The sequence below is a fragment of the Denticeps clupeoides genome, chromosome 8 (assembly GCF_900700375.1).
Source record: "Denticeps clupeoides chromosome 8, fDenClu1.1, whole genome shotgun sequence".
In the NCBI taxonomy this organism is placed as follows: domain Eukaryota; kingdom Metazoa; phylum Chordata; class Actinopteri; order Clupeiformes; family Denticipitidae; genus Denticeps; species Denticeps clupeoides.
Window position 1 is genome coordinate 7,188,759 of NC_041714.1, and position 22,965 is coordinate 7,211,723.

General features: G+C 42.4%; 1 protein-coding gene across 2 annotated transcripts; it reads right to left on the bottom strand.

The window, feature by feature from the left end:
* Positions 1-2,802: 2,802 nt before the first annotated feature.
* LOC114796132 (uncharacterized) lies at positions 2,803-22,942 on the bottom strand. 2 transcript variants are annotated; one of them, XM_028990047.1, is made up of 8 exons: positions 22,651-22,942; positions 14,827-15,611; positions 10,100-10,261; positions 6,818-6,980; positions 5,540-5,667; positions 4,988-5,109; positions 4,170-4,274; positions 2,803-3,779 (listed from the first exon to the last, which is right to left on the bottom strand). In XM_028990047.1, exons 1-7 carry the CDS (start codon positions 22,727-22,729, stop codon positions 4,181-4,183), a joined length of 1,533 nt encoding a protein of 510 aa, XP_028845880.1. In that variant the 5' UTR covers positions 22,730-22,942; the 3' UTR covers positions 2,803-3,779; positions 4,170-4,180. The 2 variants fall into 2 exon arrangements, with proteins under 2 accessions (XP_028845880.1, XP_028845879.1); XM_028990046.1 differs by having other exon boundaries at positions 6,809-6,980.
* Between the last annotated feature and the right edge of the window lie 23 nt (positions 22,943-22,965).

The following is a 22,965-nucleotide window of genomic DNA, read 5'->3' on the forward strand; positions in this document are numbered from 1 at the left end:
GCAAACACTGTAATGATGCACTTTCACAGTCATTAGTGTTATTATTAGTGTTATTAGTGACCTCTGGGGTCTGGTGTAGTGCTGTAATGCAAATAACAAATTAGAACTCGAACCTGTTGCCACTGTGGTAGCCTTTAGCAAGGCACCACACTCACTGCTCCCCGGGCGCCTCCATGCACTGTTCCAGCAGCTCCATCCGAGCATGGAACATCCTCATCAGAAATACTGGACTCATTAGAAACGTTGACTCATTTAAAAAAAAGAGTTTGTGAGGGTTTGAGCATGTTGGTCCAGGCATGATTTTGTAACCGTTTTATGTTAAATCAAAAGTGTTGGCATAATCTGTGGATTCCAACAGCTTGGAGGCAAAAGTCTCATAAAATACATTATAAAACAGTGTTTTTTATTCAAAAGATATCAGGGAACAGAAATCTACTGATTTACTGCTTCTACTTCAGGTCCACGGTCCCGGGAGGGTTGTAAAGCAAAAATATGTTTGACCCAGATTCCAAGAAGAAATATTTTCTTTAGTCATAGACAAGAGAATTATTATCCAGGTGTTGTCCAGCTGAGCCATTAAGCTAATAGTGTCTGCTAGATACATGAAGATCCTGCAATGGGTACAGTTCTTGTAGACCACTTCTTTATCCAAATCTGTAGTGATCAGTGATTGATAGAATTCTGATTGTTGGGTTTTCTTGGCCTAGTGGGTAAGGAAACAGACCCATAAGGTTGTCGGTTTGAATCCCAAACTGCCAAGGTGCCACTGAGCAAAGCACCGTCCCCACACACTGCTCCCCGGGCGCCTGTCATGGCTGCCCGCTGCTCACCAAGGGTGATGGTTAAAAGCAGAGGACACACTTTGTTGTGTCACCGTGTGCTGTGCTGCAGTGTTTCACAATGACTTCACTTTCGCTATATTCATTAAGGTTGTTGAAAACTGGGATTGGAGAATCTGGGTCACAGGGCTTGTTTTATACCAGTCTGGAAAATGAGTTCAGAGCACCGGAGTTTAATCAAGCTTCTCTACTGCAATCCTGAAATATCTCATTCTTTAGGTTCCAATGTTCCATTGAAATACTCTTAAGTAGAGTGCATGCTTTTATCCTCACAATTTTACAACAACAACAACAACAACATTTATTTCTTATATAGCCCAAAATCACATACAGTATGTCTCAATGGGCTTTTACAAGGGTCAGTCAAGCAGAGGATGCTGAAGTGGAAAATTAACACACTTTATAAATTCTATATACTGTCCTTTGTTGCCCGCATAATAATAAAAAAAGGAAAAAAGACCATAAAATGACAACATGGGGTTTGGATCTAGATATTACTATAATAAGTCATGGTGTGTGTATTTTTATACTCATACTGCTCAACTGGTTCTGAACAGACCACACAACCTGAAGGCCTCATGGGCATCTGAGCATGCAGTGAACATTACCACATATAACCAGGAAGAGGCGCTGCTGCTATATACAAGTGTACTTTCTGAAACTGAATAAGTGTATGGGTGTGTGCCAGGGTGTGATTGTAAAAATGGGGATTTTCTTACAGTTTTAAATATGTTCATATTAATAGTTTTTACTACATGTGTGAGTGCGTGTCAAGACTCCTGCCATGCTGGTGGTGTTATATATAAGAATATGTATGAATTAAAATTTTTTTACCACGTTGACAAGAGTATAAAACCACCCCTTTTTCATTGTGGTTTTATATTTGACAATATTAGCAGTAGGTTGACTGGTTTTAACATAATTGAAATGAAATCCTCAAGTCAATGTATCTTTTAGATACATTTGTCACATTTACATTAAACAACATAAATAAATGAATGTATATTTAAGTTATGCTAATTAACAACAAAAAATAAAAATTGTCAACACAAGTGAATAAGACCTTAACTCTAGTATTTGAAAACATCATGTGACCATGTAGAAAATTTATGGCATGTGTCGGGATGGAGACACTGATAATCATAGTCGAATCGTGAGACCAGTGAAGGTTCACCCCTCTAGTGGTGACCACAGACCACTTCTCAGTTCCTATGCTTTCTGGCTGATGTTTTGGTCACTTTTGAATGCTGGCGGTGCTTTCATTCTAATGGTAGCATGCGACGGAGTCTACAACCCATGCAAGTGGCTCAGGTAGTGCAGCTCATCCGGTACGGCACATCAATGAAAGCTGTAACCAGAAGGTTTGCTGTGTCTGCCAGCATAGTGTCCAGAGCATGGCGATGCTACCAAGAGACAAGTAAGTTATTTCTACATATTTGCTAAAGCTGGTGTAGGACTCAATATCAAATATCATATTTTCATATTTGTCACCATTTACTAGTATGTAGCTTCTAGGATGTATGACAGATGTTACCATAACATTTACATTTACAGCATTTATCAGACGCCCTTATCCAGAGCTACTTACGATCAGTAGTTACAGGGACAGCCCCCCCCTGGAGACACTCAGGGTTAAGTGTCTTGCTCAGCAACACAATGGTAGTAAGTGAGGTTTGAACCTGGGTCTTCTGGTAGTAGGCTAGTTACCTACTAGGCTACTACCACCTACCACCATTATATTCTAGCAAATTAAATTACACTGAATTGCTTAGAATTTAACAATGTGTGTAAGTAAGTGTGAGGAGTACAGTATTGTGAGGAGCTGAAACATTTACAAGAAGTTTTTCGACTTGCTTTCTGAAATATTTCAAATATTGTGAAATTTAGTTATATTAGTTGGGATTTTGTTGGCCTTGTGCGACTGAAAACACTAAATCATATGTCAAGATAATACAGCCAGAGCAACATTTTTAGAAATATGATATTTATTTTCGAAAAATAACATTCTTGAATAAAAATGCAATATGCATAATAGCCCATGATTTGTATATTAAAATACACAGGATAACCACATATCCAACACACAAACACACACAGGAATACAAGCTCTCTTACACACACAGCAATTCAGTGGGTGTTTTCCCCCCCAATTTGTTATTGTTCTTGTAGACACTAATAAACACAACAGATCATACACAGGTATCGGTAGAGTACAGACATTGCTACAGTACAAGTCATGTACTTTTCGAAGACACCATTTTGCCATTTGTGTAAACACCATAAAATTTGTTCCCAAGGCATTTGATTTGTCTTTTAGGCTGTCTTTCAGTTTGTTTATTTAACAATTCCTCCTTGCTCCCATAGCATACATATCAGTTTAACCGCCCCATCCGGCTCGAAGACCATGGCAGTACTGTACAGTCAAAAGTTGATTTCTAAATCGGCCCACATGTACATATTTAAACACACACACATGCACATACACACACATTTACATGCTCATGCATGCATAGAGTTAGCAGAAATATTTTGTGTGTGCGCATATATATATATATATATATGCACACACAATAATAATAACCATATTAATAATAATAAAATGTGTGTATGATTCACATTTGTGTTTTATGACTGAGAAATGTTCTGCCATTATTTAAAAACACCGGATTAAACTTTATGCATGTAGATTAATATGAAATCTACCAAATTCATAAATATGGTATTTTAATGCTTATGAAATAAAGTTTACATCAACATGCTGATACTGAAAATATCTTGCTAATTATTTATTTTGTTTTCGCCCTGTCCTCTTATTCATCACATTATTCATTCCTCCTTTTACGCTCCTCGTTTTCATCCGCCAGGCTCTGTACAACCTCACAATACTCCTCCTTTTCCAGGAACGGTTTCAACATCCGGGGCATCTGCGCAATGTCCAGTCTGAAACAGAAAGCCGGCAGAACTGTCAGTCCAGTTGCACCACTGCATGCAGAGGTATGACAGGAAACATGATCTGACAGAGCAGCTGTGATGCTACACGTCAGTATGCCGAGCAAACTCTTCAATGGTCTTTTTTTTTGCAGATTCCTTAAGACATTGTCAAGCATCCAAAAACATATAGACTATGCAGTGAACTTCAGGAAGATGTTTATGTATAATATGAGGATTTAACTTTTTCTTGTTTAAGGAGGAAGCACTTGCTTGCATCCATAGAACATGGTGGCCCTTGACAGTACTCAGTAGGCTATAGTATTAATTAAGTATTTAAAAAAATCCATCAAATAGTGTATTTTTTTCATCAGTAAGGAGTAAAGAATGAGCGACCATCACCTGTTTAGTGGTCAGTGTGTCCAGAAGTCCATCTTAGTCCGATGGCCAATCGCAATCATGGAATTCCTGTCTCTTCTGGGCAGGTCCACTGGCCCCAGGTCAGGCCTGAAGACAGCAAGATATTTGTTTTTCATGCCGCACAGATGAGGTAAACTTCAGGAATGAGACGACCTCTCCTGACTGTTGGTTGACCCCCAAGGCTTTTTTTTTTGGCTCATTCAGCTGCCAAACTTAATCAGATTCCCTTACTCCTCCTAGCATCCCAGCATGCCTCAAACCTGACACACAATCCCTCACTTTTCATCTGACTTTGTGCCAGGCTGTGTGTGTTAGAGATAGCATGAACTTCTCCAGTACAGCAGGTTGAGTGGGATGATAAATAGCTGTTCTACCATAAGTCCAGCATCTCCCACTAAATTCCAAACTCTGCAAAGAAAGAGGCCAATTCTTCCTCTGATCACAGCCAAAGGGAAAAAACAGCTCTGCTGTATAAAGAGGAAAACATTCTCCTGGTCATACTAGTAGATATAGTAGACTGATGGTTTGGCTCAAACTTTTAATCACGATTGGTATTATGCATCAGAAAGGTTTGTATACTAAAGAACAATATCTCCATGAAAGCTGTGATGGTTTAGAAGGTGTGAGCTGAATAATAGCAGTAACATTCATATGGAGTAAATGAGGATGACGATGTTAAAATGAAAACTACTGGTAAAGTACTCAAAATTTGCATCCAACATTTTCATCCAAGCCTAAAACAGTCTCACACATTGTGACATCACAGCTTGGCAATGAAATGACTGTGGATCTGAACTTACCGATAAAGCTGAGGGCAGGAATTCTTGAGGGAGCTTGACATTAAACCCAGCCTGGTCTGGTTCCTCAGCTTGGTCTTCTTCACCAGATCCTTCACTCGGCCCCATGTCTGACTCTCGCCAAACTAACAGGACAAAAAGGCTTTATCAGCACTTTATGCCAATGCAGCAGTCTGATATGAACCATGTTGTTTACATCACATGACCAACTGCTGCCGGATGGTGGAAAGCAAATGTAATAAAAGTGGTAGTGGTAGTGACAAATTCACAGGTTCAAACCCCACTTACTACCATTGTGTCCCTGAGCAAGACACTTAAACCTGAGTGTCTCCAGGGGGACTGTCCCTGTAACTACTGACTATACATCCCTCTGGATAATGTCGTCTACTTTCTGCCATAAATCTAGAATGTAAAAATTTCAACCAGGTCGACTCTGTGTCATCACCGTAATCATAAGAAATGAGCACTGGTGTGAATGTCCAGTACAGTCCAGCATGGTTATTTACAGTTTTTTTTTTTTATTAAGGTAATGAGAAAATTTCCCCATGGACTCACCCTTCTGTGTGGGGCACAGAGGACTTCCGTGCTGCCGCTCAGGTAACGTGCCTCCCCTTCTGTGTAGCTCTGCCTGTTCAGGCCCCGCCTCAAAACTGGGGCCGTGGGTTGCCAGGCTGTCTCTCCATCTGCGCCAAAACACATGAGCTCCGGTCACACTCTCACTGCTCACAAGATGATGGGTTAAATGCAGAGGACACATTTTGCATTTTGTTGTGTGCACCACGTGCTGTGCTTGCTGTGCATCACAATGACAACAACACTTTCTCAGCCGCACCGGCCCAACGCGTGTATTTCCATCCTGGCCAGCTTACACCTCTCCATGGTGCTTAATTACTGCGCCACACTGCCAACTTATACCAGGAACAATTCCCACACAGGCTACACACACGGCATTCCCATCCACCCACTAAAAGAGATATTGCAAATGCCGCACACACAGCTACACTACAGCACTCCCTCTCTCTGTGTGTGTGTGTGTGTGTGTGCCAGTGTGCGCGCCTTTTTCACTCCTCCAGTTTCTTAGTCACGGGAGGGGCTGAAAATTCCTGAACGATGCTATGAATTTCCTGCGCCAGAAATTCCCGTCTCTGAATAATTCAGCTGACCCCCGGCCACCCCCGGCCTGAGGAATATCCCTCTGTCATCCAATCACCTGCTGCAACACGAGCCAATCCAAAAACAACAGAGCAGCGATGACCCAGGTCACGGGTGCTCAGTGGCCTCTCTTTATATAAATGTGTGTGTGTGTGTGTGTGTGTGTGTGTGGTGCGCAGGTCACCAGGGTGTTCCCGCATGTGTTTCAATATGAGACTGCGGAGTTGGGTGACGAAATTTCGGAGGTCAAATGACAGGAAAACTCGCCACATTCTGCCGTATTAATCTGCGCCTGCGGATGGACGCTAGAGAAACATTTAGTTAAACCCACTTAATGAGTCCCACATGAAAATACTCATTACTGCAAGAACGAAAACCTACGGCCAACGTGCCTGAAAAGGCTTCCATTTACGAGGCTCTCGTCAGAGCAGCAGATGTGCTATTTAACCGCACAAACAGGTACAATTTTTTAGAATATTAAAAAAATGTATCTTAAAGAGAGTTAAGCACATCTGTCTGGGCTGTTGCATCACTAATGGGGTTCTGAGGTTCTGTGGGTTCTGCTAATGTAGAAGTCAGGGCGGACAGGCCTGTAAACCCTGGAGCATTAACACATCATCATTCTGACCAAAATCTGCACCAACAACTTCATTTCATCTGGAAGAAGGTTACCTGACTGACCTCTCCTGCCTCCCCTGACAGGGTTGGCCTCGGGGATTGTGCCCAGGTCAGACAGGGTGCCGCTGGACACGGTCATGCTGGGGTAGTCACTGCGGGAATGTCTCTTGAGCTCCTGAAATGCTGCACCAGACGCTCCGCAGCTGCAGTGCTGAAGGAAGAAGTCCTGAAAAGGAGCGAGAGCGATGGATGGATTGAAAAGCTGTTGTATGAACAACTTTTTGCATTCAGCAATAGATTATATTGCATATAACACATTTAAACAAAAACAATGTTAATGTTCAATGTTAATGTAGAAGATGGGAAAAACAGATATTGAAGAATTAAATTAAGTAGTGGTGGCAGTATCAGTAATTTTGTTTTTGTTTCGGCACAATTTTGGATGATTGTGGGTTAAAACAACCTTGTGCATATTATGCATTGACAGGTGTCAATCATAACTATGGGCTCTTCCCATTTTTTTAATAAAAACATCACTTAAGTTCTGGTTGACAAAAAATAACACTCAACACAAAGGGAGCGTAGTGGGTAGTTCCTCCTCTCCAAAATTCAGAGACAACTATTTAAAACTGCAGATGTCTTACCATAAATGAATGATGGCCATATGGATTTTTTTTTAATTAAAATACTTTTTTTATATATATATTGTACAAGAAAACGTTACTGTTAACTTTTTAAGTAAAAATTATATTATACTATGTTACTTTTGCCATCATGACCTAGGTCATAAATTGTCCTCCAAACAGCACATATTTGTCAGCGTAACAATCCATCTGTTCCACATTTACAAGGTGCCCCCCTCCCCACCCACAAAGAGACAGATTTGTAGCTTTTATCAGAGAATTAGCATTAAAGGAACTATAGTTTTACACTCAGTGGACTTCTTCTGCTGTTTCTCACTGTTTTTCTTAGTAACCCAGAAGAACTCTGGGAATTTAAGACAACATTTCATAGATGGAGGGATAAACACCTGTCGAAACACAGATGATGATCTGTGTCATCATCCTCGGGCGTTACAGCTGTGGGGGGCGAAGATGTGGCAACAGCCCACTTTCACTGAAATATGAGTCTATTCTGCAAGACTGCCCCAGAGTAGTACAGCGCACACACATACACACACATGCACGCACACACACACGGCCCAAAAATTCATAATATTAAGATCAAGTGAAGAGGATAATGTTGAAATTATTAAGCAGAAATGTGCAATTGGTTCTTAGAATCAGCATTTTCATCAATCTGTAATTAGGCCATGAAATGTTGGTACGATTAGGCAGATGTGTATATATCACTTTTTCACACACACACACACACACACACACACACACACACACACACACACACACACATATGTACACCACCTAATCGGAAACTTCTGTTATAAAACATATATTGCTGCACCTATCTGTCAAGGTACATTTTGGTTTGATTTTCCCAGAATCCAGTCTTCATTGGAATCTGACCTTTCTAAATAAGTTGCAAGTGGAGGAGTCCTTGAAGGTCTGGTTCGGGGGTATTAATTTTCTCTAACTAGGAGTATATGGTGTTTGAGTTGCACTGGCTATAATGTTGGGTGCACATGGTACATTATCAGATAATCAAATAGACATTTCAAATGTCATTGGTTTGTATGCTGTTTTTGTGTAGCTCTCTAATCTACATTTACATTTAGATTTAGAGCATTTATCAGACACCCTTATCCAGAGCAACTTACAATCAGTAGTTACAAAGACAGTCCCCCCTGGAGCAACTTAGGGTTAAGTGTCTTGCTCAGGGACACAATGGTAGTAAGTGGGATTTGAACCTGGGTCTTCTGGTTCATAGGCGAGTGTGTTACCCACTAGGCTACTACCACCCAGTGTAAGTGTAAATGTTCTTGCTTTCGTGGAAAAACTGTATACACACACCATTTCTAGCTCTGCAGGACCATAGACAGGCCAGGGGAACTTGTATTAATGATAAATAATCTCACTAAGTGACATTTTTGTGATAGGGGACCTTTAAGTAGTGGTGACAGTTTGGGTAGTTTTGGTCCATTTTTGGATGACTGTGGGCTGAAGCCTTTGCACATGTGGTGTTCAGAATGAGGAATTAGAGTGTGTGTGAGAGCTGCCGATCATCAATACCACCCCGCCCCCATTTTAAACTTTGTTTATAGGTTTATAAAAACATCATTAAAGAAATAACAAGACTCAGCAAAAAGGGCGCGGTGGGTAGTTCCCCCTCTCCAATTTCTGACCAGCAATTTAAAACTGTGAAAGTGTTAGCAGTTTGTGTTTGGCAAATGCCCATGGGGACATTCTTGTCCCTCTTCTTGTCCCCCTCTTTCTCTATTCCCCCTCTGTCCTTTGAAGTTTCAAATGCTGTGTCCTGCTGGGCTCACTGACTATGTCCTGGAAAGATTTTCTGGCCCCTGATCTGACAAGGCCACTTTTTAAAATTGTTTTATTTTTTTAAAGTTAAAGACATTCAACCCTTGGAGTAAAAAAAGAACCACAGTGACACTTCACCAATTGCAAGCACCGAGGAAAAAGAAGCTAAGGACAGGTCCCATTTGACATTTTAGGACCTGGGACCTTAACCGAGAGGGAAAGGAGCTGTAAAGAACGCATGACGCAGTTCTCGCTGGGTTCTCTAGATAACATTCACAGGCAAGTTATTCTTCCTGAGCGGAATGGGGACATCAGGACACATCAGGATACATCGTTTCAGCCCTGCTTTTAGAGGTCACACGTTGTTAACTCAGTAGAATGTGAACAATTTCAGGAGGAAAAATGGAGCCACACAAACAGCCTTTTCATTCCGTTCTAAGATTAACCCCGTAACGTGGGATTTGGATTTTGGGTGGAATGTTTTTCTCGTGTTTTATGGACTGTAGTAGAGGAAACCTTTATATTTACACTTTATATCCGCTCAGTCACGTTCCTCGGTGCAAAAACCCCGTGTTCCTGCGGACGCCTACAAGCACACAAATGAAAACAAATGTGGTGGGCCTGAGCTTCTCGGGTGAGTTTGGACTTCGATGGGGGTCGGGGAGCATCTCTCGGGTGGAGGTGTTTATAAAACACCCGCCATTTGGCCTGACCGACCTGGTCTGAACTCTGAACTCTGAACCCTGAACCTGCAGCAGGGGGTAACAACCTGCCAGCTGGATGAAAATAATTCATGATTTCAGATCATTTGGAAGACTAATCCGCATAGAAACGAATAGATGATCGATTGAGGTGTCCGAATCATTATTGGTGTTACAATAAGAATAAAGATGTCTGGTCCAGCTCATCCTACCTTCATAGTTTTGGCGGTCCTGCTTTCTTTGTGCAGGCTGCAGATCTGTCTCTGGAGTTTCAGGTTGTGCTCCTGCAGTTGGCCGATCTTCTCGATCAGCTGGCAGATGTGCTCCAGGTAACCCAGCCCTGAGCCCATGGGGTTTGCCTGGCTCTGCTTCTCCTGGCACAAAAAAAGCATGCAGAAGTTACCCACAGGAGCTCAGATCCACTGTGATGTCCACTAACGTCCAGGTGGATCTTCTGCACGTCCTGCATGGTAATGATTGACAGCTGAAGTTATTTAAGCCTGCGAGCTCAGGTGTCCGGTGGTTTATTTGTCTGTTAGTTGAATTCATTTATCCCTCGGCCGCAGCCTCTGAAAGTCCAGATGTTCGCATTGTCAGAAAGACGCTTCGGGAACCGCCGCCTAAATATTGACACAATCCTCAACATTCCTTTACAGCTGCGAACAAAGGCAGGAAGTGAGCGCAGGTGGAGGGGGCTGTTCCTTTCTCTGCGTCACTCACATCCGAAATCGGCTAGAGATCTGAGATTTTTTTCTAATGGAAGCTCGGAACAAAACAATGGAGGATAAAATCATAACAGAGCACAGAACACCGCACACTGACATCACTTGTTTCCTCTGGCTGCAAATGGGACCCTTCCAAGGTTTCTCGCAGGGTTCTCTGGCCTTGAGCACATTCTTGACTCAACTTACATTCTACAGGGCCTGAATAAAGCCGACGCCGTTCAAGTGTGAGGAACGTGTGAAGAGCACGGTCAACTGGTGCCCTCGGCGTTGCTGGTGCTGCTTTATTCTCACGCTTGTCCTTGGTGGTTAGCTGCGCCGCTGATAACGCCACCATCAGCTTTGCCTTTCATGCAGCCCCTTTCTACCGCACATCGTAAAGATAAGGAGAGATAAGGAGAAGTACCCTGACAACTGCACAACTGCATCCGAAAAGTCTTCCAACGGTATGACAGTATAACATTCACTTTATTGGTGCCATTGGATGGTTGGAGGTAAACTGATACTGAAACATACAGACTCCACATAGAAACAAAGTACAGCAGAGTTACCACGGTGAAAAGTGTATTCCAGCACATTATTCCTATTCCAATTAATGTTCAGGAACCCCTGACATGTCAACAACACATTTATTAAAATGTACTGCAGTTTTCCAATGCAATTGAATGTAAAATGTTCATTAAAGGTTTGCCCTGTGCAGAGTGTACCTTTTAAATCTAGGGTTTTGCCCTCCTGGATTCCCAATTGGCTTCTATGACAGGAAGAGAGGTCTGAAAAAGCCTTCCTTCCTCCTCTCTCATGCTCTAACCAGATTCACACACAGCTTCTCCTGATAATCCTGCGGTGTCCTTTTTCTAATGACAATTTGTTTATTTTCTCAATTTTAAATGCACAACACAAAGTGAATCAAAGTGTGATAATACATTTCTAAAGTTCATCAATACCCTACTCTGTAGAGGTTGTGGGAATACTTTGCTTGAAATGATGGTATTTGTGTGGAATCAAGACCATATGTGAGGTGCAAATCCAACGCATCTGATGAATAGAGCATGATGAACAGATACACATGGAAGAAAGGGTGTTAGACTCAGAGATTTTATACTCTGTAGGTCAGGCTGGTCCAACCTCTGAGATGTTCATACATCACACACACACCATTAAAACCCAACAGAGGCCCTAATGCAGAAATAATAGTAAAACTCCCTTGTAACTGTGCAGGGCGGAGTAATATGTAGCTCATGTTGACCTCTGATGCTGGGTTTACTTGTTAGGGATCATGTATTCTGAGGCATGGGGGACCTCAGTGAGCTTTAGGTGGGACGATGCATCAGTCTATGACCTATTCGGGCAGAAAAGGTGTGGGTTTGTGTGTGTTAAGGGAGTTTTATTTTTGGAAAAAACAGCACTAATTTCTCAGCCCCTGACATGAATGTTCTTGCCCCTAAACTGGAATTTGACGAACCTGGGTGATTAAGAAGGGGGGGGTTCTGTGTTACTGTGTGCCCTCCCCCGGATTCATTCTGTTCTGGCACCACATTTCACATCTATCATCTGGCACACAAATATGCTTTGAATGTCCTGTGGTTGGGAGTGAACTCGGTGTGTGTGTGTGTGTCTTCTTGTTAGGGAGTGAGATCACGCAGTATAAACATCATAAAGTATTTTGGATTGTTTCTGTTTGTGAAAAGTTTAGATTTTAACACAGTGAACAAACAAATTATGCTGTTACAGTACTTATAAAAGCATGCATAAAAATCCTCACGAACACGCACGCACACACACACACACACACACACACACACACACACACACACTCTCATAAGAGCACGTAAATATGTATCAGGCCGCGCTCTGCATTTACTGCACAGCTGCAAAAGCCTTCAAAATCAGATTAACATAGAGGCGAGGGGAAGGAAAGCCGAGTGAGATGGGGAGAGGGAGGGAAGGACGGAGCGCCGGCCTTTGATGTTTTCATTTTTGAAGTGGACAGATGGGGGAAGAAAAAAAATCTTCATAGCCTCTTCCAGCGTCCCCTTCCTCTGACCACAGTACTCCCTTTAGTAGCCAGGCGAATTAGCTTAGCTTATTAGCTCTGGTGATAAGTGATGATGAGGCAGAGGTTTACCGCCCCTCCGCCTGTCAGCACCAGGCTGTGGAGAGCCTGAGCCCCCCACCCCTCTCCAGAAGAAAAAACGCCCCCCTTCGGTGCCCGTAAGAGGTCCGCTGCTATCAAAGGGGCTTTATCTGAATAAGTATGTGAATAATGTGGGCTATCTGACACCTGCCTGATGGGTACAGGTAGGCCGCCCTGTCCGGGTTCCAGAGGAGAGAGATCTGCAGCCAAGATGTTCTCTGCACACGGTCATTCCTGCCATCTACACACACACATTCTCACACGTGCTCCTTATGAAGAAGAACATGTGCCATGAGACATCTAGAAACAATACAATACTCTTTCATTTACTATATGGCAAACACAGCCTTCCAATCATGACATTCATGGTCCACTTTGAGCTACTCTACGGAATTAAACTGCTTTACACAATTAAAACACTGAAAGGTAGCACTGTTTGAGATTTAACCTCGAAATAACAGCTTCAAATTAAGAAACTTTAAAGAACCAGGCCAAGCCTCACATGAAAACTGTTTAGCACAGTATTTGGTGTTCCACAGTTTCCAAGAGTTGTTTTCATAATCATAACCATATTCATCAAATGCCAACTGAAGGCTAATAAAAATGCCGATCATCACATTTGAACCTTTCCAAGGATGCACAACTCTCACTGCCTACCCCCCAATGGTGACATTCAGTTGGCAGAAAAATGCGAATGCTTTTCATTAACATCCAGTACCCACCACTGCTTCCTCATAGGCCACTTCTTCCTGTACTGAAACGATACCTTACAAATATCACTGCTTTCATCCCGACGCCAAAAGCAATCCTGCCTCAGTCTCATCTCAAATTGTCAACAAAAAGTGCTGTTCATGAAAAGGTGCTCAATGCTTGATTTATAATTGACCAACATTGAAATACTCCTATCAACCATAAGGGGAGCTCAGGAGCTAAAATCTTGCCTAATGCTGCCCTCAATTGTTGTAACATAAAAGGTGTGCATTATCGTAATAAAAAATGTGTGCATTATGGTAATAAAGCTAACAGGGAATTTCTGTTTTAATTAGTCCCCCCATTTCATTTGTCGTGCCTGCCTGCCACAAATTCATCATAATCGCCTTACCATTTACATGACACAGAAAAGAGTCTGAACATAATACAGACAGTATGACCTCACGTCTTAAACACAGTTTGTCTTTGATTACTATCACCAATTAAAACAGGAGAGCCAAAGACAAGACACCGTCAAACAGGTCCATTTCTCCTGATGCGGTGGCTGTCTTATGAAAATCAGCAGAGCGAGGGCTGGGACGGTGAGATCTCCTGCACAGCCTTCAGCCTGGCAGCAGGAGCAGCTGTCAGGTGCGCCTTTGCTGGAGTCAACCCCATCTTTTCATCAGAGCCACTGAGAGAGCAGAGAGCTCTTTTTGTCCTTCTTAAAAGGGAAAGACACACGCTTTCATTGTGAAAGTGTGTGGTGGCTTTTTATGATGGTTCTCATCTCGCCATAAAACAGTGAGGGGACCTGTTATTATATGAGAAACATCGTGTGGGGATTTCCTGTATCTTGAAAAGAATTGAGTTAATTTAAAGACAGATGTTATCTACTTAAAAACCGAGAAATTAATGACTTTACGTTAAACACATATATGGGCTTGAAATATATGACTTTAAACTGTTTTTTGCCAAGATGCAATTAACTCTTGAATTGTATGATGTCTCTTCATGTAGTTCAGTTGCAAAGCTGCGTGAAACATTGTCATTGTGTAATCTCCAATGCTAGCCTGACAAAGACATGCTGCTGTAAGGTGAAGTGGTGACTAATGGTGCAGTTTTTCAAACTGGAGTTGTTCCTGCTGGGAAAGGCTCTACATTGCTGGGAAAGGCTCTAGCCATGGGCATTGTAGGTAGGGGACAAAGGGGGATGATTAGCCAGGGGCCAAGTGGATGGGGGGCCATCAAAGCCTAAAATAAATCTCGGATTGAAAGGAATGGGTTCAACTGAGAGTGCTTATGTACAAGGATCAGACTTTTGTGCTACACCCCTGGCTCTAGCTCAGTGGATTCATGAGTGGGTGGGAAACTCCAGTAAAACTGTCCTTACCTCGCTTAACCTGCAGCACTGCTCCATGTACTCATCCAAGCTGTCGCTTGTTGTGCTCTTCCGCAGGGGTTGCGTTGTGTCTTCGTGCGATTCCTCTGGACCATGACTGCTCGGTAGTGATTCATTTGCTTCTCTTGTATCCTGCGCGTTCTCTACTGGATGCTCTGACTCACTCTTAATGTCATCAGAGGAGTTCTTCAAGGAACCATCTTCAGCCTTTCTCAAATCTGAACTCTCTTCTATTGAATTCCAATTTGCCCTCTCAGCTTCATTCTCAGTTGCGGTGGCACAGTGATCTGGTACATCGTCAGACACTAGTTCTTCTGTTTTCACACTTTGGCACTCTTTGCCAAGTCGTAGGAGAGGGTCTGACGCAGCAATAGATGAACTGAGGTTTCCAGAGTCACAGGAAGACTCCCGACTGTGAACAACAAAGCTCTGCTCTGATCCTGTTGGGGTGGAGGGTGAGTTTGCCCCACTGGGCAGTTCAACTCCCGAGTCCTCTGACTCAAACTTGTAAAGCCTGGGGAGCTGAGAGTCTGAGAATATGTTACACAGGTAGTCAGATTTGGACTCTGTCAAGGCCCGTGGTTCTGCTGAGGGTGTAGCACTGCTTATGGAGTGCACTTCTCCAGCTTTGGAAGGCTCTGGTGCCTCCTGTTCTGATACAGACAAGGAGATGGTGGAGATGGAGTCTTCAGGATTTAGAAGTTTCTCATGGTAGTTGTTAAAGAGCTTCATCTTTGTAAGCACAACGTCATTTTCCAGCACCATGTCTCCTTTCCCTTCAAAAGCAAAAGAAAAGAAAGCACATGAAGATGTTCAAGTTAAACCTACTGCAATTGCATTCACAAACATCTGTATGTGTGGTTGTCTAAATGACACCTCAAACTGAATGTAATTTAATTCTACACTGTAGGCCATTTATTATAGATCAGAATATTTTTATACTATACAATGCTGCACATATATTCACCACCAGTCAAAAGTTTGGACACACCTACTAATTTTTGGGTCTTGAATTTTTTTACATTATAGAACAAAATTGAAGACACAGGAGTCATGAAAAATAGCAAACAAGGCAAACATTTCAGTTGAACATTTCAGTCTCTTCAAAGCAGGGAGCTTTTACTGTGATGGCAACAGTCAAGAACACCGTGGAACACTTACTTATTATTCACTCATGTTAATGAGCATCTCATGAAGCGGTAAAACATTTACATTTACGGCATTTATCAGACGCCTTATCCAGAGCGACTTACAATCAGTAGTTACAGGGACAGTCCCCCTGGAGCAATTTAGGGTTAAGTGTCTTGCTCAGGGACACAATGGTAGTAAGTGGGACTTGAACCTGGGTCTTCTGGTTCAGCATAGGCGAGTGTGTTACCCACTAGGCTACTACCACGGTAAAAAGAGGATAGTCTGAAAAACAGATTCATCAAACATGCTTCATCTTCTCCTGCTACAACTTCTTTCATTGGATTCTTCATAATGGCTCCATCTTAGTCTCCATAACTGCCATAGATTGGGTCTATCCAAACTTTTGACTGGATGGAACACCTTCTGCTGCCCTGTCCTTCTCTGAGCCGCTGTCTTTGATCTGTGGGTCTGGTTAATGCTTATAATAAGGTGCAGTCATATGTGACGTCTCATCTTTCTGACTCTGAAGCTCACTGATACAACCTGCCTGTCAACAAAATTGTCATTCTGAGACTAAAATACTCTTTAACATGCTTCTTGAAAAAGAACATAAATAGAATATATGGTATTGTGCTCCCAGTATTGTAAAAGCCATGTAGCACATATTGTTGGTTTTGTAAAACAAAAACTGGAAAAAGAGGGTTCAGTGCCACCTGTAACATTACATCAGTACGTTTCATTAATTGATTAGATACTTAATGTACATTGTATATGAATAATTGTTAATTGTTTTAATGTTGTAATAATTGTATTAATTATCCACCCGTATCTTTTCCTAAAAGTAAAAAACGTGATAGCTGTGTTTGGAATTGGCTCTGGGAAAACAATGATAGCATTGCAGGTCATGAAAATGGCCTTTTGGCTCTGAGCCCTCTTCCCATTCAAAACAATGGAAGTGTTTCCTAAGTCCTTTCTCATAGCTCCTTACTACAGTCTGTGGAATGTCAGTGAGAACTACGCTGCAGATATGTCTGCCCTATTGTATAGAGTGCAGCTGACATAGCTGACACTTCCTTGCTGGAATAAGCAATGTGACTGGGCGTTTGTCTTTTGCCTTTATTTGACACATATTGAAACATAACCTGATTTGTCTATAATGTCTATATGAAACATAACATATAAACGTTTGATTTAATGTAATTTGATAAATGCACTGATGAAATCTTTGATGACTGGCCCTTTTGGTATGTACCTGTTCTAATGGAAACCACATTTCGCAACATTCTTCTGTGTGTCATTGTGTAAAAATGTTCCAAACGCACCCGAAAACAGCACCTCATGAAACACTGTGTCATGGAATGCATTTCCTGTTATCAGGCAGAAAACTGGAAACCGGCAGCAGTTAGTATGTCCCACTCCCTCAGTGCTGTGTTCATACTTGCCAGGAGACACTACAAAATTCACATTGTCTCTCAAGTGAAGAGAAACTTGTCATTCAATAGTCTAATACCCCATATGTTTTACACACTCAGGTGACATGTTCAAGTAAAATGGTTGAATAGATCAGCAGGATGCAGGAAGATCCCAGAGGTGACAAAAGTACACACATTCTTCACTCAAGTGGAAGAGCAGACACTTGTGTTAAAAAATAGTCAGGTTCAGGCCAAAGTGAAAAAATCTGGGCTCATGGCAAAAATTAGTCCTGCAAAGAACAAAACTATAATTTTGCGCAATGACACATGATGATTAATACAACTGCAAAGGACCATAAACTTCATTTAACGGGTGATGAATGTATTCAGGGTTAACATGGACAAAAATTTTCAATTTGCCATTGCCTCTACAATTTGTTGTGATAATTTTAGGCCTAAACACATTTACAGCATTTATCAGACGCCCTTATCCAGAGCAACTTACAATCAGTAGTGACAGGGGCAGTCCCCCTGGAGCAAGTGTCTCCAAGTAATTGGTAGTAAGTGGGATTTAAACCTGGGTCTTCTGGGTCATAGGTGAGTGTGTTACCCACTAGGCTACTACCATCCCTACGTCACATTAAACATCACACGTCACATTAAAACAGTCACAATGACGCAAAATCAGGATTCCACTCAAATTAATTTAAAGCAGAAAAGTGGGACACTGACCTAAATGTAAATGACAAAGACCAAAAATTTTAATGTATACACGAAGAAATGTGAAGGAAATGTTCATGAAAACTTCTGTAATCAGCGATACATTGAGAAGACAATGCAAGTGAATGCTCTTGTGTGATGCTAAAATAAGCCTGATAATCCTCTAATTAGACTAATCATGTCAAGGCCACTCACCACTGAGCGTTTATCTGCTAAAAAGGTGAGTGCTGCAGAATATCACCCTTACGAAACAAACATATATTGTTGCATACTAGAATTTATGTTGCAATACATTAGTAAATATATTTCAATATATGAGAAACTATAATCAATATATAATCTCATTTAATGTAGGACATTTTCAGTATATATAATAATGTATTAAATAGTATAAAAATGTATTTATTCAATATATGAAAACCACAATAATTGCAGTTTTTTCATATATTGTCATATATCCTATTTCATATATTTATATATTGCTAACATATAAAATATATTATTATAGAATATATCAACATATATTACTATGTACAATTCACAATATATGAATATACACAAAATATATTGTCACATAGTATATTGAGAAATATATTTTTGTTGCGTATGGGCACACTAGCAGATTCCATTGCTCTGTGACATTGTGCAATGTCAGCTTGTCAGAGGTCTTTTTGACCTTTCCTCTGAAACTATTACAATCAACATCCAGTGTTAGAGAGCACAGAATTGCTGATGCCAGGGCATTCTTACCACCAATCACCACAGAGAATGAATTTTGCACCCCCTTCTGATTTTCAATTAACAGCCCAGAGACTCGGCTCTCAGTGTGGTGCATCAACAGAGCCTTGGGCCAGCGCCCCAGAAAGCTGGAATGTGAATCATGCTCAGGACCCAAGTGCCCAGGAGCCAGGGGTATAAAGACATTGGAGGTATGTGCTGAATACACAAACAAAGCAATAAGCAGGTCAGCAGCCATGCAGACAGCATCTCCTGCCCTTTGATCCAGCCTACCTTCGGCTTTTACTCCTCCAACTTCCTCTTTACACACAGAGCTGCTTAATCAGGCTAGGATTTTTTTTAGATTCTGTTAATGTATTACATTATTATCACTACTTCAGTTTATGGATTATACTGGGTCAAAAAAGATGATGGAGTTGTTATTATTGTCTCTCGCTATTGTAAAGAAAGAACAATTGTTTGTTCCCTTCCATCTGGCATTGTTAAAATGAGTTTGAAATGAATGGGTTTGATGTCTGCCACGCAGTCTTGAACTCTGTGACTGAACATGTCTGCCATTCTTTTTCAATGACAAATGTGGGGGCCATTAAAACACGAAATTAATGAAAACCATAAGGCCGGAGAGTAAGGAATGCTGCGTTTGATGGAAGCAAGCTTGTTTACCGCGGCTCCTGCAAAGAGTCATCGGTACGAGCAAATGCTAGTAATTGGTCTTGGACACTAATCACACGCTGACGTCTGTTTCTCTCGCAGCCCTGTAATGAGTGCTATCACACACCAGCCGGTGTCATCCCTGGAAAACAGACGCCGCCACGGTCAGCATTACATCATTTTCACCAGTGTAATCATGGAATGAGAGGCAGTATGGGGGAGAGAGAGAACTTTTTTTCACCCACAAACCCACAGTTTTCATAACCGCAAAACCAGGTCGGATTTATGGATGACCCCTCTACTGTTCATATAGGCGGGGTGCTCGGGTCAAAGCCTAAGGAGTCTGGCTGCTCTGTCTTCTCAGCTGGCCGGAGGACCCCGGGTGGAAGGGTCGTAAACAGGTCGCTGCAGACGTGCTGTTTGAACGGCGGGGAAGTCAGCGAGAACGTCTGACTCTTTGGGTGGCCCGACCGACCACGGGGCCAAGTGCTCTGAGCCAGTAATCTCTGTCCTATCAAAACGGACTGCCAGGGTGTCTTTTATATTAATGGCCCTGGTCTAACAGCCCACAATGGAGAACGTCCTGGTCAACAATTTATGATAAGCTGTTGACAAATCTACGCCTTATTTAAGAATACTTAATAATATATATACATATATAATGTGGAAAAGATGAGACCTTAGAGACATTCAGGGGGCTTAGGGAAGCCAGACTTGTGATGTCACAGCATCCCAGATAAGGTTAATGCTAATGGTCCCAAATTTTTCATCAATGTCTGCAGCAGACTGCAAAGCACTTAAAGTGACAACCAATCAAGGAAAAAGATGCAAGGCACTGGCTTAATACCCTGGGGCAGATACACATTCACCTCTGGGACAGGAAACATTTGCTGGGGTTTTCATCACTCCACAGACGCGTGATGAAAGGAAACCTGAGAGGAAGCTGATCTCCAGCCAACGTGACGTATTCCAGACGTTGCTTCTGATGAGGTGTGAATCGTAGCCTTGCACCTCTCTAAAACATCCCCTAGCACGTCCATTATACACCCCCCCTCCGTCCCAACCCACGCGTGCACATATACACACACCAGGCTCTGGACTACCTTCTCTCGATTTCTCTCGCCGTGTTCTAAGGAGAATTACCAGAACCTCTTTATCAGCGGAGGCTGACGGGGGCCCTGGCTCTGTCCTATCTGACGCCATTAGGATAAGAGAAGAATGCGAAGGAGCGCTAACTCTGGCCCCATCTCCTCAAGGCGCTTCTGCTTACACCCACCCCCACCATGCTTATCAGAGGGACTTCAACTGGAAATGGCAGAACCCGATTCCACTTCTCGTCTAAAGGGAATATGCTCAGACATTCAATGAAAAGTACATTTAAAGGTATTTTTAAGTAAATCATTAAGGCCAATTATCTAAGAATTGTACAGTTTTTCTTGAACTGGTAATTAAGCATGTACTGCAGTTTGAGAGTGGCAGTGGTGACCTATCGGGTAAGGAATCAATAGGTTGTGCCACTGTGCAAAGCACCGTCCCCACACACTGCTCCCCGGGCGCCTGTTATGGCTGCCCACTGCTCACCAAGGGTGATGGTTTAAATGCAGAGGACACATTTCACTGTGTGGACCGCATGCTGTGCTGCAGCGTGTCACAATCACTACACTTTCAGAAAGCTCTTGACTGACTTTCACAGATGATATTTGACCAGAACGTCTTCTGGAAAAGCCCATGAAAAAGTTGATGTCTGAGCTGAGCTGCTGGCTGAAAGCCCTGATGCTACCTGTGAAGAATTCCACCCTTCGCCACTCCACCTGTTTCATCTTATGACTCAGAGATGGAGGCGTGCATGTGTAAATCTGGCCGTAAATCAGATTCTTCATATCGGGCCGCTGCTCCACGTTCTGCCAGGGATGAGTCATTCCAGGGCAGGGATGGTTCTCTCTGCCTCCAGCCGTTTCCAGTGTTCCAGGAAAACGTGCGACATGTCCTCAATGCTGTACTCACTGATGTATTCTACTAACTGTCAAGCCTCCAGATCTGATTACACACCCACTGACACATACTGTGCTTCTTCTCGCTATTCGTCTGTTCCTTGAGGGCAAACGGCAATTAATTGTCTGTCGTGAAGAGTTCGTTTAAGATCGGTTGAGCAAGGGATCCAAACTAAATGGCTTATACATGCTCCTTTCAAACTTCACAAAATGTAAAATTTGACACATTTGGAAAAGCTTTTAACTTCCATTGTCCTCAAGCATGAATGAAAGTGTTTTCTAAATTACCATAATGTAACGTCATGTACAAAATAAAGTTTGTGAGAACTGCCAATGTGAACTACAACCATGGTGCATTTTACAACAGAAGCCACCCAAGCACGTCTGATGCACACACCCATGCCAGCAAATGAATGTTTCTCATTCAAAATAGTTTTCAGTGTTGTGCAGCCACAATTGACTTCGGCTTATTTATATCTACTAGCAAATAACTGACATTATTGACTGTCAATCAAAAATAATTGTATGTCATTGTATGTCATTCCATATCATAAAAAGATGATTTCTGTTTAAATGTGTCAAATAAAACGTGACAGGACCTCTGAAGCCTTTTACCCAAAATGGGTTTGTGGTTGTGTGCAGATATTTTACAATGAGACCACACCAAAAAAGGCCATTTGTTGGCTTTTTATCACTCACCAAACACATGGCAAGTAAAAAAAAGCACACACCCATATGAACGCAGAGAATTTAATTAAGCTTTTTTGTTTTAATTGAGAACAGCTCCGCTAGCATCGTTTGTGAGCTCTGCCTCCAAAATAAAAAAACATTTTAAAATTTCTGAGACATACCATGTTTTAAAAGGATATGATAGTGTTAAATGACTTCATATATCAGTGGCTTACCACTTCATAAATCTCTTCCCAGTTAAGCATCCTGCTCAAAGCTGTGAGTGTGTGTGTGTGTGTGTGTGTTTTCAGATGAGGTTTGGAGCTCAGGATAATTACAGTTCCCGGGCAGAAGTGCAGTGATATGAGCCCATCCAGAAAAACATACGAACACCCTGCATCTTCAAAGCCTTTAAGATTACACCCTTGCAAGCAGAGCAGCAGGAGGACAAGGCGGGGAGGAGAACAGCCAGACTAATGACAGTCGGTGGAGAGGGACCTTACCTCTCCTCCACGGGGCCAGGATGGCCAGGGACCTCTGCCAGCTGAACAACGTGCTGGACCTCCTCCTCTTCTGACTCATGGTGCTGTCCAGCGCGGGAGAGGGATCACCAGCAGAGCAGCAGAGAGGCGCCGGGCATCTCCCGGCTGGCGCGTGGAGGTGTGAATTCAGACGCTGGCCCTGTTAGTCCCGCAGTGCATCGCTCCGTTTGTGTGCCTGTCTGTGTGTGTGTCTGTCTGTCTGTCTGTATGTTCTGTGTGTGTGAGTGGAGGCTTGTCCAGGAGTGAGGAGGCCGGCGCTGCTCCACAGCTGCTGGG

Bases quoted from the DNA above. Each gene is read 5' to 3' on its own strand.
- LOC114796132 (XM_028990046.1), bottom strand. From the start codon at position 22,729: ATGAGTCAGAAGAGGAGGAGGTCCAGCACGTTGTTCAGCTGGCAGAGG. The intron at 15,612-22,650 runs GTAAGGTCCCTC...TTGCTTTTGAAG, and splicing joins CCTGGCCCCGTGGAGGAGAG to GGAAAGGAGACATGGTGCTG. The intron at 10,262-14,826 runs GTAAGGACAGTT...TTTTTGTGCCAG, and splicing joins AGTGCTGCAGGTTAAGCGAG to GAGAAGCAGAGCCAGGCAAA.